The following is a 16,857-nucleotide window of genomic DNA, read 5'->3' on the forward strand; positions in this document are numbered from 1 at the left end:
CTGTTATGTGGTGGCAGTGCGAACTGTCAGTCCTGTTATGTGGTGACCGTGGGAACTGTCAGTCCTGTTATGTGGTGACCGTGGGAACTGTCAGTCCTGTTATGTTGTGGCCGTGCGAACTGTCAGTCCTGTTATGTTGTGGCCGTGCGAACTGTCAGTCCTGTTATGTTGTGGCCGTGTGAACTGTCAGTCCTGTTATGTTGTGACCGTGTGAACTGTCAGTCCTGTTATGTGGTGGCCGTGCGAACTGTCAGTCCTGTTATGTGGTGGCCGTGCGAACTGTCAGTCCTGTTATGTTGTGACCGTGTGAACTGTGAGTCCTGTTATGTGGTGGCCGTGCGAACTGTCAGTCCTGTTATGTTGTGGCCGTGTGAACTGTCAGACCTGTTATGTTGTGGCCGTGCGAACTGTCAGTCCTGTTATGTTGTGGCCGTGTGAACTGTCAGACCTGTTATGTGGTGGCCGTGTGAACTGTCAGTCCTGTTATGTTGTGGCCGTGTGAACTGTCAGACCTGTTATGTTGTGGCCGTGTGAACTGTCAGTCCTGTTATGTTGTGGCCGTGGGAACTGTCAGTCCTGTTATGTGGTGACCGTGGGAACTGTCAGTCCTGTTATGTTGTGGCCGTGCGAACTGTCAGTCCTGTTATGTTGTGGCCGTGCGAACTGTCAGTCCTGTTATGTTGTGGCCGTGTGAACTGTCAGTCCTGTTATGTTGTGACCGTGTGAACTGTCAGTCCTGTTATGTGGTGGCCGTGCGAACTGTCAGTCCTGTTATGTTGTGGCCGTGTGAACTGTCAGTCCTGTTATGTTGTGACCGTGTGAACTGTCAGACCTGTTATGTGGTGGCCATGTGAACTGTCAGTCCTGTTATGTTGTGGCCGTGTGAACTGTCAGTCCTGTTATGTGGTGGCCGTGTGAACTGTCAGTCCTGTTATGTGGTGGCAGTGCGAACTGTCAGTCCTGTTATGTGGTGACCGTGGGAACTGTCAGTCCTGTTATGTGGTGACCGTGGGAACTGTCAGTCCTGTTATGTTGTGGCCGTGCGAACTGTCAGTCCTGTTATGTTGTGGCCGTGCGAACTGTCAGTCCTGTTATGTTGTGGCCGTGTGAACTGTCAGTCCTGTTATGTTGTGACCGTGTGAACTGTCAGTCCTGTTATGTGGTGGCCGTGCGAACTGTCAGTCCTGTTATGTGGTGGCCGTGCGAACTGTCAGTCCTGTTATGTTGTGACCGTGTGAACTGTGAGTCCTGTTATGTGGTGGCCGTGCGAACTGTCAGTCCTGTTATGTTGTGGCCGTGTGAACTGTCAGACCTGTTATGTTGTGGCCGTGCGAACTGTCAGTCCTGTTATGTTGTGGCCGTGTGAACTGTCAGACCTGTTATGTGGTGGCCGTGTGAACTGTCAGTCCTGTTATGTTGTGGCCGTGTGAACTGTCAGACCTGTTATGTTGTGGCCGTGTGAACTGTCAGTCCTGTTATGTTGTGGCCGTGGGAACTGTCAGTCCTGTTATGTGGTGACCGTGGGAACTGTCAGTCCTGTTATGTTGTGGCCGTGCGAACTGTCAGTCCTGTTATGTTGTGGCCGTGCGAACTGTCAGTCCTGTTATGTTGTGGCCGTGTGAACTGTCAGTCCTGTTATGTTGTGACCGTGTGAACTGTCAGTCCTGTTATGTGGTGGCCGTGCGAACTGTCAGTCCTGTTATGTGGTGGCCGTGCGAACTGTCAGTCCTGTTATGTTGTGACCGTGTGAACTGTCAGTCCTGTTATGTGGTGGCCGTGCGAACTGTCAGTCCTGTTATGTTGTGGCCGTGTGAACTGTCAGACCTGTTATGTTGTGGCCGTGCGAACTGTCAGTCCTGTTATGTTGTGGCCGTGTGAACTGTCAGACCTGTTATGTGGTGGCCGTGTGAACTGTCAGTCCTGTTATGTTGTGGCCGTGTGAACTGTCAGACCTGTTATGTTGTGGCCGTGTGAACTGTCAGTCCTGTTATGTTGTGGCCGTGTGAACTGTCAGTCCTGTTATGTTGTGGCCGTGTGAACTGTCAGTCCTGTTATGTTGTGACCGTGGGAACTGTCAGTCCTGTTATGTTGTGGCCGTGCGAACTGTCAGTCCTGTTATGTTGTGGCCGTGTGAACTGTCAGTCCTGTTATGTTGTGACCGTGTGAACTGTCAGTCCTGTTATGTGGTGGCCGTGCGAACTGTCAGTCCTGTTATGTGGTGGCCGTGTGAACTGTCAGTCCTGTTATGTTGTGGCCGTGTGAACTGTCAGTCCTGTTATGTTGTGGCCGTGTGAACTGTCAGTCCTGTTATGTTGTGGCCGTGCGAACTGTCAGTCCTGTTATGTTGTGGCCGTGCGAACTGTCAGTCCTGTTATGTTGTGGCCATGTGAACTGTCAGTCCTGTTATGTTGTGGCCGTGCGAACTGTCAGTCCTGTTATGTTGTGGCCGTGTGAACTGTCAGTCCTGTTATGTTGTGACCGTGTGAACTGTCAGTCCTGTTATGTGGTGGCCGTGCGAACTGTCAGTCCTGTTATGTGGTGGCCGTGGGAACTGTCAGTCCTGTTATGTTGTGGCCGTGCGAACTGTCAGTCCTGTTATGTTGTGGCCGTGCGAACTGTCAGTCCTGTTATGTTGTGGCCGTGCGAACTGTCAGTCCTGTTATGTTGTGGCCATGTGAACTGTCAGTCCTGTTATGTTGTGACCGTGGGAACTGTCAGACCTGTTATGTTGTGGCCGTGTGAACTGTCAGTCCTGTTATGTTGTGGCCGTGCGAACTGTCAGTCCTGTTATGTTGTGGCCGTGTGAACTGTCAGTCCTGTTATGTTGTGACCGTGGGAACTGTCAGTCCTGTTATGTTGTGGCCGTGTGAACTGTCAGTCCTGTTATGTTGTGACCGTGGGAACTGTCAGTCCTGTTATGTTGTGGCCATGTGAACTGTCAGTCCTGTTATGTTGTGGCCGTGTGAACTGTCAGACCTGTTATGTTGTGGCCGTGCGAACTGTCAGTCCTGTTATGTTGTGGCCGTGTGAACTGTCAGTCCTGTTATGTTGTGACCGTGGGAACTGTCAGACCTGTTATGTGGTGGCCGTGTGAACTGTCAGTCCTGTTATGTTGTGTACCTAATTGAATGCGGTTGCGGGCTGCAATACGTTGGGCGAACAATACAGACTGTGCATGCGAGGATGAACAAACATCGCCAGAACATCCGTAATGAATATCTGATGCATAGTCTGTCAAAACATTTCCTTGTAGCCCATAATAAAGACCTAAGTTCTTGAAAACTTACGGTAATCGATCAGATATCAGCAGAGACCCCTGACCGGTATGCGGCTTTAATTAGAAGAGAGAGCTACTGGATTTTTAAACTTGGCACCTTAGCACCTGAGGGGTTAAATCTCATTATTGAAAGTGTTATTTAATTATACCCCTTTTAGTATATTTTAACATTTTATCCTGTTTTTTCATCCATTGTCTTATATATAGCCCCTTATTTTAGCTCATTTTCATCGTTGTCAGCGTGTTTTTATTATGTCCGTGTAATTGTCCTTTCCTTCACGCTTTCTACTCCAGTGTTTGTAATGATTGCACCTTAATTGCTATTCAGTCCCTTTATATGTTCCCTTTTCCCCCACTTCCTGTACATGCCACCTGATGAAGACGGAGGTTATCCGACGAAACGCGTAGTGGAGCTTAATAAAAGAAGAAATCTACCAAGTATACCCTCCTCCTTCTTGTCCTTCGCGCTCCCCTGCAACCGGCCTTTCTCTGCTTTCCAAACTGTGATAGGTGACATAGTTCACTTATCAGAGCTAGGGCCTGCTGATGTCCTTTTTTTCACCCCCCCTTTCACCACACCTGTGCACACACCCAGCAGCTGCCAATGAACTTTGATAAGTGACGCCGCTCACTTATCAGAGCTAGGGCCTGCTGTTTTAGACTTTTCTTTTCACAGGTATTTTTCTCCCCATTTCCTTTTTTCCCTCCGTGCTTCCCTGAGCCCCCCACAGCAGCGCAATGTGCAGCACTGCTGCGGGGGGCTCGTTCCCTACAGGCCCCCGGATCCAAGATGGTGACGGGGGCCTGCAGGGAGCTGACTTCCTCACTGCCTGCAAAGCGCAGGCATGAGGAGGTCTGCGTCTATGCCTGTGACAGATCAGCGATCTGTCACAGGACAGTGATGTCCCCCCTGGGACTATGTAATAAAGTTAAAAAAAATTTAAAAAAAAGTGTAAAAATAATTTTAAAAAAAAATCGCTAAATAAATTAGTAAAAAAAAAAAAATATTCCCCAATAAATTCATTTTTTGAAAATAAAAAAAAAACAATAAAAGTACACATTTTTGGTATTGCCGCGTCCGTAGCGACCCGCCCTATAAAACTGTCCCATTAGTTAACCCCTTTAGCGAATCCCTTAAAAAATAAAAATAAAAAATGAAGCAAAAAATAATGATATATTATCATACCGCCAAACAAAAAGTGCAATAACGCGCGATCAAAAAGACGCATATAAATATCCATGGTACCGCTGAAAACATCATTTTGTCCCGCAAAAAACGAGCCACCACACAGCATCATCAGCGAAAAAATAAAAAAGTTATAGCTCACAGAATAAAGCAATGGAAAAATAATTATTTTTTATATAAAATAGTTTTCATTGCATAAAACCGACAAAACATAAAAAACGACCTAAATGAGGTATCGCTGTAACCGTACTGACCCGAAGAATAAAACAGCTTTATCAATTTTACCGCACGCGAAACGGTGTAAACGCACCCCCCCAAAAGAAATTCATGAAACGCTGGTTTTTGTTCATTCTGCGTCCCAAAAATCGGAATAAAAAGCGATCAAAAAATGTCACGTGCCCGAAAATGGTACCAATAAAAACGTCAACTCGTCCCGCAAAAAATAAGACCTCACATGACTCGGTGGGTCAAAATATGGAAAAATTATAGCTCACAATATGTGGTGATGCAAAAACTATTTTTACAATAAAAAGCGTCTTTTAGCGTGTGACAGCCGCCAAACATAAAAACCGCCATAAATCGTAAATCAAACCCCCCGTTATCACCCCCTTAGTTAGGGAAAAATAATAAAATAAAAAAAATGTATTTATTTCCATTTTCCCATTAGGGCTAGGGTTAGGGCTGAGATTAGGGTTAGGGGTGTGTTGGGGTTAGGGTTGGAGTTAGAATTGGGGGTTTCCACTGTTTGGGCACATCAGGGGCTCTCCAAATGCAACATTGCGTCTGATCTCAATTCCAGCCAATTCTGAGTTGAAAAAGTCAAATGGTGCTCCTTCCCTTCCAAGCTCTGCCATGCGCCCAAACAGTGTTTTACCCTCACATATGGGATATCAGCCTACTCAGGACAAATTGCAAAACAACTTTTGGGGTCCAATTTCTCCAGTTACCCTTAGGAAAAAAAAAATTGGGGGCAAAAATATCATTTTTGTGGAAAAATACGATTTTTTTATTTTCATGCCTGGACATTATAAACTTCTGTGAAGCACTGGGGGGTTCAAAGTTCTCACCACACATCTAGATAAGTTCCTTAGGGGGTCTCGTTTCCAAAATGGGGTCATTTGTGGGGGGTTTCCACTGTTTAGGTACATCAGGGGCTTTCCAAACGCGACATGGCATCCGATCTCAATTCCGGCCAAAAATGTCAAATGGCGCTGCTTCCCTTCCGAGCTCTGCCATGCTCCCAAATAGTGGTTTACCCTCACATGTGGGGTATCAGCGTACTCAGGACAATTGCACAATAACTTTTAGGGTCCTGTTACCCTTGGAAAATTAAAAATTGTGGGTGAAAAGATCATTTTTGTGGAAAAAATATGATTTTTTAATTGTACGGCTGTATGTTATAAACTTTTGTGAATCCTTTGGGGGTTCAAAGTTCTCACCACACATCTAGATAAGTTCCTTGGGGGGTCTAGTTTCCAAAATGGGGTCATTTGTGGGGGGTTTCCACTGTTTTGGTACATCAGGGGTTTTCCAATCGCGACATGGTGTCCGATCTCAATTCCAGCCAAAAACGTCAAATGGCGCTGCTTCCCTTCCGAGCTCTGCCATGCGCCCAAATAGTCATTTACCCCCACATGTGGGGTATCAGCATACTCAGGACAAATTGAACAATAACTTTTAGGGTCCTGTTACCCTTGGTAAAATAAAAAAAATTGGACCTGAAGTAATTTTTTTTGTGAAAAAAAGTTAAATGTTCATTTTTTTTTTTAAATATTCAAAAAATTCCTGTGACGCACCTGAAGGGTTAATAAACTTCTTGAATGTGGTTTTGAGCACCTTAAGGGGTGCAGTTTTTAGAATGGTGTCACTTTTGGGTATTTTCTATCATATAGACCCCTCAAAGTGGCTTCAAATGTGATGTGGTCCGTAAAAATAAAATGGTGTAAAAATAAGAAATCGCCGGTCAATTTTTAACCCTTATAACTTCCTAACAAAAAAAATTTTGGTACAAAATTGTGCTGATGTAAAGTAAACATGTGGGAAATGTTACTTAATTTTTTTGTGTGCCGTATCTCTGTGATTTAAGGGCATAAAAATTCAAATTTGGAAAATTGCAAAATTTTCGCCAAATTTCCGTTTTTTTTTTCCAAATAAACACAAGTTATTTGAATGAAATGTTCCCACTAACATGAAGTACAATATGTCACGAGAAAACAGTGTCAGAATCACCAGGATCCATGGAAGCGTTCCAGAGTTATGACCTCATAAAGGGACAGTGGTCAGAAGTGTAAAAATTGGCCCGGTCATGAACGTGCAAACCACCCTTGGGGCTTAAGGGGTTAAAGGATCAATGTGACCAGTGCCACCTAGTTTCCTACCCCTCTTATTCTACCGATACTGTGGGCACACTGACTGGTACTGAGGAAAAGAAAGAAAGAACAGAGAGAGAGAAAAAAAGAAAACAGAGAGAGAAAGAAAGAAGAGAGAGAGAAAGAAAGAAAGAAAGAAAGAAGGGAAAGAAAGAACAGAGAAAGAAAGAAACAGAGAGAAAGAAAGAGGGGACAGAAAAAAAGAATAGAGAGAGAAAGAAAGATGGGACAGAAAAAAGGAACAGAGAGAGAGAAAAAAAGAAAGAGGGGAAAGAAAGAAAGAACAGAGAGAGAAAGAAAGAGAAAGAGGGGAAAGAAAGAACAGCGAGAGAAAGAAAGATAAAGAGGGGAAAGAAAGAACAGAGAGAGATAGAAAGAGAGAGGGGAAAGAAAGAAATAACAGAGAGAAATAAAGAAAGAAAGAACAGAAAGAGGGGACAGAAAAAAGAACAGAGAGAGAAAAAAGAAAACAGAGAAAGAAAGAAAGAAAGAAAGAAAGAAGAGAGCGAGAAAGAAAGAAAGAAAGAAAGAGGGGAAAGAAAGAACAGAGAGAGAAAGAAAGAAGAAAGAAAGAAACAACAGAGAAAGAAAGAAAGAAAGAAAGAAAGAGGGGAAAGAAAGAACAGAGAAAGAAAGAAAGAAGAAAGAAAGAAACAACAGAGAAAGAAAGAAAGAAAGAAAGGGGAAAGAAACAGAGAGAGAAAGAAAGAGGGGACAGAAAAAAAGAACAGAGAGAGAGAGAAAGAAAGATGGGAAAGAAAGAGGGGAAAGAAAGAAAGAACAGAGAGAGAAAGAAAGAAGGGAAACAAAGAACACTGAGAGAAAGAAAGAGAAAGAGGGGAAAGAAAGAAGAGAGAGAAAGAAAGGGGAAAGAAAGAAACAACAGAGAAAGAAAGAAAGAAAGAAAGAAAGGGGAAAGAAAGAAAGAACAGAGAAAAAGAAAGAGAAAGATAGAACAGAGAGAGAAAGAGAGAAATAAAGAAAGAACACAGAGACAGAGAGAGAAGAGAGAAAGAATAGAAAGAGGGGAAAGACAGAGAACAGAGAAAGAAATAACAGAGAGAAAGAAAGGAAGTCCTGCCCTGTATACAGTGGGGCAAAAAAGTATTTAGTCAGTCAGCAATAGTGCAAGTTCCACCACTTAAAAAGATGAGAGGCGTCTGTAATTTACATCATAGGTAGACCTCAACTATGGGAGACAAACTGAGAAAAAAAAATCCAGAAAATCACATTGTCTGTTTTTTTTTTCATTTTATTTGCATATTATGGTGGAAAATAAGTATTTGGTCAGAAACAAGCAATCAAGATTTCTGGCTCTCACAGACCTGTAACTTCTTCTTTAAGAGTCTCCTCTTTCCTCCACTCATTACCTGTAGTAATGGCACCTGTTTAAACTTGTTATCAGTATAAAAAGACACCTGTGCACACCCTCAAACAGTCTGACTCCAAACTCCACTATGGTGAAGACCAAAGAGCTGTCAAAGGACACCAGAAACAAAATTGTAGCCCTGCACCAGGCTGGGAAGACTGAATCTGCAATAGCCAACCAGCTTGGAGTGAAGAAATCAACTGTGGGAGCAATAATTAGAAAATGGAAGACATACAAGACCACTGATAATCTCCCTCGATCTGGTGCTCCACGCAAAATCCCACCCCGTGGGGTCAGAATGATCACAAGAACGGTGAGCAAAAATCCCAGAACCACACGGGGGGACCTAGTGAATGAACTGCAGAGAGCTGGGACCAATGTAACAAGGCATACCATAAGTAACACACTACGCCACCATGGACTCAGATACTGCAGTGCCAGACGTGTCCCACTGCTTAAGCCTGTACATGTCCGGGCCCGTCTGAAGTTTGCTAGAGAGCATTTGGATGATCCAGAGGAGTTTTGGGAGAATGTCCTATGGTCTGATGAAACCAAACTGGAACTGTTTGGTAGAAACACAACTTGTCGTGTTTGGAGAAAAAAGAATACTGAGTTGCATCCATCAAACACCATACCTACTGTAAAGCATGGTGGTGGAAACATCATGCTTTGGGGCTGTTTCTCTGCAAAGGGGCCAGGACGACTGATCCGGGTACATGAAAGAATGAATGGGGCCATGTATCGTGAGATTTTGAGTGCAAACCTCCTTCCATCAGCAAGGGCATTGAATATGAAACGTGGCTGGGTCTTTCAACATGACAATGATCCAAAGCACACCGCCAGGGCAACGAAGGAGTGGCTTCGTAAGAAGCATTTCAAGGTCCTGGAGTGGCCTAGCCAGTCTCCAGATCTCAACCCTATAGAAAACCTTTGGAGGGAGTTGAAAGTCCGTGTTGCCAAGCGAAAAGCCAAAAACATCACTGCTCTAGAGGAGATCTGCATGGAGGAATGGGCCAACATACCAACAACAGTGTGTGGCAACCTTGTGAAGACTTACAGAAAACGTTTGACCTCTGTCATTGCCAACAAAGGATATATCACAAAGTATTGAGATGACATTTTGTTTCTGACCAAATACTTATTTTCCACCATAATATGCAAATAAAATGAAAAAAAAACAGACAATGTGATTTTCTGGATTTTTTTTCTCAGTTTGTCTCCCATAGTTGAGGTCTACCTATGATGTAAATTACAGACGCCTCTCATCTTTTTAAGTGGTGGAACTTGCACTATTGCTGACTGACTAAATACTTTTTTGCCCCACTGTATACATCCACATCAGCGCAGGCAGATGGCGGCCCCCCAGTCCTGCCCTGTAATATACATCCACATCAGTGCAGGCAGATGGCAGCCCCCCAGTCCTGCCCTGTATATACATCCACATCAGCGCAGGCAGATGGCGGCCCCCCAGTCCCTGTAATATACATCCACATCAGTGCAGGCAGATGGCGGCCCCCCAGTCCTGCCCTGTAATATACATCCACATCAGTGCAGGCAGATGGCGGCCCCCCAGTCCCTGTAATATACATCCACATCAGCGCAGGCAGATGGCGGCCCCCAGTCCTGCCCTGTAATATACATCCACATCAGTGCAGGCAGATGGCAGCCCCCCAGTCCTGCCCTGTATATACATCCACATCAGCGCAGGCAGATGGCAGCCCCCCAGACCCTGTATATACATCCACATCAGTGCAGGCAGATGGCGGCCCCCCAGTCCTGCCCTGTAATATACATCCACATCAGTGCAGGCAGATGGCGGCCCCCCAGTCCCTGTAATATACATCCACATCAGCGCAGGCAGATGGCGGCCCCCAGTCCTGCCCTGTAATATACATCCACATCAGTGCAGGCAGATGGCGGCCCCCAGTCCTGCCCTGTATATACATCCACATCAGTGCAGGCAGATGGCGGCCCCCCAGTCCCTGTATATACATCCACATCAGCGCAGGCAGATGGCGGCCCCCCAGTCCTGCCCTGTAATATACATCCACATCAGTGCAGGCAGATGGCGGCCCCCCAGTCCCTGTAATATACATCCACATCAGCGCAGGCAGATGGCGGCCCCCAGTCCTGCCCTGTAATATACATCCACATCAGTGCAGGCAGATGGCAGCCCCCCAGTCCTGCCCTGTAATATACATCCACATCAGCGCAGGCAGATGGCGGCCCCCCAGTCCTGCCCTGTAATATACATCCACATCAGTGCAGGCAGATGGCGGCCCCCCAGTCCTGCCCTGTAATATACATCCACATCAGCGCAGGCAGATGGCAGCCCCCCAGTCCCTGTAATATACATCCACATCAGTGCAGGCAGATGGCAGCCCCCCAGTCCTGCCCTGTAATATACATCCACATCAGCGCAGGCAGATGGCAGCCCCCCAGTCCCTGTAATATACATCCACATCAGTGCAGGCAGATGGCGGCCCCCCAGTCCTGCCCTGTAATATACATCCACATCAGTGCAGGCAGATGGCGGCCCCCCAGTCCCTGTAATATACATCCACATCAGCGCAGGCAGATGGCGGCCCCCAGTCCTGCCCTGTAATATACATCCACATCAGTGCAGGCAGATGGCGGCCCCCAGTCCTGCCCTGTATATACATCCACATCAGTGCAGGCAGATGGCGGCCCCCCAGTCCCTGTATATACATCCACATCAGCGCAGGCAGATGGCGGCCCCCCAGTCCTGCCCTGTAATATACATCCACATCAGTGCTTGCAGACGGCAGCCCCCCCAGTCCCTGTATATACATCTACATCAGTGCAGGCAGATGGCGGCCCCCCAGTCCTGCCCTGTAATATACATCCACATCAGCGCAGGCAGATGGCGGCCCCCCAGTCCTGCCCTGTAATATACATCCACATCAGTGCAGGCAGATGGCGGCCCCCCAGTCCCTGTATATACATCCACATCAGTGCAGGCAGATGGCGGCCCCCCAGTCCCTGTATATACATCCACATCAGTGCAGGCAGATGGCGGCCCCCCAGTCCCTGTATATACATCCACATCAGTGCAGGCAGATGGCGGCCCCCCAGTCCTGCCCTGTATATACATCCACATCAGCACAGGCAGATGGCGGCCCCCAGTCCTGCCCTGTAATATACATCCACATCGGCACAGGCAGATGGCGGCCCCCCAGTCCCTGTATATACATCCACATCAGCGCATGCAGATGGCGGCCCCCCAGTCCTGCCCTGTAATATACATCCACATCAGTGCAGGCAGATGGCAGCCCCCCAGTCCCTGTATATACATCCACATCAGCGCAGGCAGATGGCGGCCCCCCAGTCCCTGTATATACATCCACATCAGTGCGGGCAGATCGCGGCCCCCCAGTCCCTGTATATACATCCACATCAGTGCAGGCAGATGGCGGCCCCCCAGTCCCTGTATATACATCCACATCAGTGCAGGCAGATGGCGGCCCCCCAGTCCCTGTATATACATCCACATCAGTGCAGGCAGATGGCGGCCCCCCAGTCCTGCCCTGTAATATACATCCACATCAGTGCAGGCAGATGGCAGCCCCCCAGTCCTGCCCTGTAATATACATCCACATCAGTGCAGGCAGATGGCGGCCCCCCAGTGACCAGTCCCTGTATATACATCCACCCTGGCAGATGGCGGCCCCCCCCAGTCCTGCCCTGTATATATATATATATATATTATCCATCATCACATCAGTGCACCCCCCCCAGCCTCTTTTAACTCACCCGCGGCCCCAGCCAAGGCCCATAACGGCATGAAAATGGCGGCCCAGCGGGAAAATGCCCGGTTGGGTAAGTAGCCAATCCGGGCCTGGGTGTGAGCCATTTCAAGCACTGCCCGCCTGTAGGATTGGGGCACTACCAGTTGTTCTACCACTTCGTCCCAGATTTGATCAACCCTGTATAGTAACTCCTGTTTGATCGCCATACATGGGAACACTCCCTCCGCACCCGGTTGCTGAGCCACCCCATTTACCTTGACTACTCTTTCCCGTGCCCGGGTCAGAGTGGGATCCTAGAGCTGAGCTGTCCCAAACATATTAGGGGACACTTCCAGCTCAGCGATCGATGGGGTCTTCTCACCTATCGGGGTTACACTCTGTCCCTAGGATGGCATCCTCTACCGCAGGTATCCCTGACTCGGGATCTTCAGATTCAGCTCCCAGAATAACATTTACCCAGGGAGGGTTAATTTTATTTTTCCATAGAGACCAGAAGAGGGGCAAATCCCTTCCCAGGACAGCCCCATAAGGAAGGTGTGAGGGATCTCACAGGGGAAGGGGGGGGGTCAACTTCGCTTACCACGGTGGGGGGGGGGGGAGAAGGACCTAGCAGGGGTCGGCTCTCTGGCGCCACCACTTGCTCCAGGTCAGTCAGGGAACTGCACCGAGGGCAAATAGTTGCAGGAAAACCTTCCCTTATTGGTACGAGTTGGTGAGGCACTCCCAGTGAGGGGGGATATATATCACCAAGACAGACTGTATCCGAGATAGGCTAAAGACAAAATGAGAAAAAGCCTGCTGTAATTAAATAAATAAAAAGCAAAAGTGCATTTATATAACACAGAGTTCTTAGTAATACTCTGTTTGATCAAGTATAGCATAAAAGCCGTCCCACCGTCCACAAGGTGACTCTGTGGTCGGGGCGTTCCTATTAAAAACCTTATCATGTGTCAAAGTTGACGTCAGTGTGTGAATAAGGGCAGACAAGGACCGGGTACCAACCAGTGGACACCAGTCAGGGGAAGCCTTTAAATACAATTCTATGCTATACTTGATCAAATACAGTATTACTAAGAACTCTGAATTACTTAAATGCACTTTTGCTTTTTATTTATTTAATTACAGCAGGGTTTTTCTCATTTTGTCTCTTGTATGCTTTGTATGCTTTAAGGCCAATGTGAACATGCGTTTATCTGCTGCAACTCAAACCCAGCTCAATTTTTGCATTTTTTTCTTTGCATCCGAGACCGGTTGCCGTGGGTGACTGCACCGCTGTGTCACGCTGAGGGGTGCCAGGTGTCTTTGCTTCACTTGGTTCCGTGTTACTTCACACCAGCCAGACGCTGCAGAGCCTCCTGCTCTGCAGTTTGCAAACCAAAACTGACACATCCAACCCTCTGCTAAAGGGATTTTACATGTATTCTGTGGCCATGGGCTACTTGAAAAACCCGGCTTTTAGGAAGTTAATCACACCACTACCATCCTGTAGTTTCCACCAAAAATAAAATCTCCTGCTGGGTTTTCCTGAATATTACCTTGGCCAAATAGCTTGACCAGGCCCACAATTACTTTTATTTTGTGTTGTGACTCACAGGCATCCTGCTGTGGACACAAGGCACTCCAGTGGGTCTAATAGCACTCCATCCGCATCCTGGGGGATACATATTGACCCTCGCATATGAGCCCCCTCACAATAGGTACAGAACCTCCATATAAAGCTCAGCTGATACGCTGCACAAGAAGTGATAAAGCCTCTGAGAAGGTGAAAGAAGACTGCGACCATGGGTGGGACATTCTAGTGAGAGACGAATGAGGAGAAGCCTCCATTCTGTTACCTTTAGCGAAACTCGTCATTGAACTCTCCATTTCTTGGATCTTTACCAACATGTTGGATGCTGAAGAAAAAACAGAGACACGATAAGAAGAGAAGTCACAAGATCCATGGACAGCAGTCACTGTGAGGACCATCTCACCATCTTTGGACAGGCCCCCCACTTTAGAGTCCACATACACTTCCATATCACGGAACTTCGAGCTGAGGCTGTGTTCAGTCTGACTTACTGCGCCATCTAGAAAAGAAACATAAAGGCCTTGATTTGTTAAGGCGTTTTCACCAGAATTAAGGAATAAAAGACCTTAAAAAGTTGTGATTTTCTTTTCCGCAATGAGAAGTTGCGCAAAAATGTTACAACTTTTGGCGTTTTCACACCAATTCTCACCGACTTTGCCAAAATGGGTGGAGTTGGTGCTGAACAGGGCAATGCTAGGCCCACCCGTCTAATTCATACAAATTTACACTACTTTGATGATGTAAGTTGTGACAAAAATGTACTCAAGTCCCTGAAGGCCAACATCTCTGTGGGGAGCACGTGGCATTCATAAGATGTAAAGAAAATGATGATCCAGCGTCACGAGCTCTAAACGTCCAAAGAACCATAAAGTGAAAAACGACCGAAAACTCAGGTGTAGAGAAAATCCGAAGAGGAAACAATCACCACAGACATCAAAGATCGACGAATCTGCAACCACGATAATGAAAGATCCTTCATAGCACGATTACATCGCAATCAGATCCGGTTAGATCACAAAGCAACATATATGATGATAAATGGGAAAGATACAACCAAGCCGTCAGGAAGAACAGAATTCTGATAATAAGAATAATAACCTGAGGCTGAAAGAGCTTTTTTTGATATGCTTGATTATTTTATTGAAAATAACAGTCTTATTCTTATTTTTCTTTTTCCTTTTGCATGTATACACATCACTTTTATATATGCCCACATTGCTGCGCCGCTATGTATTTATAGTGGATGGTGCTCATTATGATACTTACTATCATCAGATTTTATTATCTGCCTCCCAGGCGCGTTTATAATACTTTTTCTATATAGTATGTTTATTCACATAGTGGACACACGTATTTACTGCGTCTAATACGAACACTCCATAGATATTCTTTACAGATAATTGCTTTCAATATTTCGCTGGCTATCAAGCCTTTCTTCTGGTCTGAACATGCCCCACTTCCGTCTTTAGTGCAGGACGACGCATGTGCACACAGATGTCTCATACATCGTTTATTTCTCTTTGCTTTTTCTGACATGCCACACTTCTGTCCTGACTGATGGTCTCCTCACGCGCCTTTACCACTAGCTTATCTTTTCAGCTGCTCCACATTTTCCTAATTAAAATGCTTTAAATAGTTTCATTCACTGGTGTTCTATTCACTTCTCCCTTGACTGCGGCGCTGTCCTGTTCTCCGCTTATCCTGCTTAGAGGTTTGTCATCTGGAATTGATTGCTTCACAATAATGGTGGTGTATATAATATGTTTTTTATGGACTTGGTTTCATTTGGCAAAAACCTTTTTTTTCCTTTCCCTTTTCTAGAATCTTATCATTATCCTCACGGTTACACAGGTATATACAAAAAAATTTTTATATATATTTTTCCTCTTTCTAAACCACACTGGTGAGATACCAGAAACTGCCTTAGGTTCTAGTGAATTTTTTGACCTTTTTGTCAATATGTTTTTTTTTCTGCTCAATGTGAACTGCCTCCAATGATGGACATCAGAACTATCTATAACTTTGCTATTTGAGTGATATGTCTACAATATCATAGATTTAATATTGATATATAAATATGTATCAGTCAGCAATTCATTTATTTTGTATAATTCATATTTTGTATAATAATTCATCTTTTGTGATTTGGTGTTTATTTTTTGTTTTACCTAGATAAGATACCCTTGAAAAAGGCTAGTAAAGCCGAAACGTTGGGTGATTTGTGTGACTGTTATTTTCAATAAAATAATCAAGCATATCAAAAAAAGCTCTTTCAGCCTCAGGTTATTATTCTTATTATCAGATCACAAATCAAATCATCAAATGGATTAGTGACCGTATCGTTGCAGTGACCGTATCGTTGCAGTGACCGTCAGTGTAGCGAGTGTCAGTGTAGTGACTGTATCGGTGCAGCGAGTGTCGGTGTAGTGACTGTATCGGTGCAGTGAGTGTCGGTGCAGCGAGTGTCGGTGTAGTGACTGTATCGGTGCAGCGAGTGCCGGTGCAGCGAGTGTCGGTGCAGCGAGTGTCGGTGCAGTGAGTGTCGGTGCAGTGAGTGTCGGTGCAGTGACTGTGTCGGTGCAGCGAGTGTCGGTGTAGTTACTGTATCGGTGCAGCGAGTGTCGGTGTAGTGACTGTATCGGTGCAGTGACTGTGTCGGTGCAGTGACTGTGTCGGTGCAGTGACTGTGTCGGTGCAGTGACTGTGTCGGTGCAGTGACTGTGTCGGTGCAGTGACTGTATCGGTGCAGTGAGTGTCGGTGCAGCGAGTGTCGGTGTAGTGACTGTATCGGTGCAGCGAGTGTCGGTGTAGTGACTGTATCGGTGCAGTGAGTGTCGGTGCAGCGAGTGTCGGTGCAGCGAGTGTCGGTGCAGTGACTGTGTCGGTGCAGTGACTGTGTCGGTGCAGCGAGTGCACTGGCTTAGTGGATACAATAATATACTTTTCTACTCACTTGACAAAGTCACGATGAGAATAATAACAATGAAGAGGAGCAGGATGCAGATGGTGGTCAGTGCAGAGATGAGGATGGATGACGGCTGCCGGATCCACGTCTTCATAACCTTAACTGCAGGGTGCGATATAGGAAAGCTTACAACCAGGAAAAACAGGACTGATTACACGGGAGTGTACTGTACTGCGGCTACACTACAGGATGTTACACTACAGGGGTCTACACTACAGGATGTTACACTACAGGGGTCTACACTACAGGATGTTACACTACAGGGGTCTACACTACAGGATGCTACACTGCAGGGGTCTACACTACAGGGGTCTACAATACAGGGGTCTACACTGTGATGTACAATGTCTG

General features: G+C 46.2%; 1 protein-coding gene across 1 annotated transcript in view; it reads right to left on the reverse strand.

The window, feature by feature from the left end:
- LOC141078095 (asialoglycoprotein receptor 1-like) overlaps positions 1-16,857 on the reverse strand; it is a 125,113-nt gene that overhangs the window by 77,793 nt on the left and 30,463 nt on the right. The window contains exons 3-5 of the mRNA XM_073564930.1: positions 16,495-16,608; positions 13,945-14,040; positions 13,807-13,866 (exon numbers count right to left, since the gene is read on the reverse strand). Coding sequence (XP_073421031.1) covers positions 13,807-13,866; positions 13,945-14,040; positions 16,495-16,608 — 270 coding nt within the window. The remainder of the gene's footprint in view (positions 1-13,806; positions 13,867-13,944; positions 14,041-16,494; positions 16,609-16,857) is intronic.

This window comes from Dendrobates tinctorius, unplaced genomic scaffold, assembly GCF_039654945.1.
Source record: "Dendrobates tinctorius isolate UK_male_01 unplaced genomic scaffold, ASM3965494v1 ptg000502l, whole genome shotgun sequence".
In the NCBI taxonomy this organism is placed as follows: domain Eukaryota; kingdom Metazoa; phylum Chordata; class Amphibia; order Anura; family Dendrobatidae; genus Dendrobates; species Dendrobates tinctorius.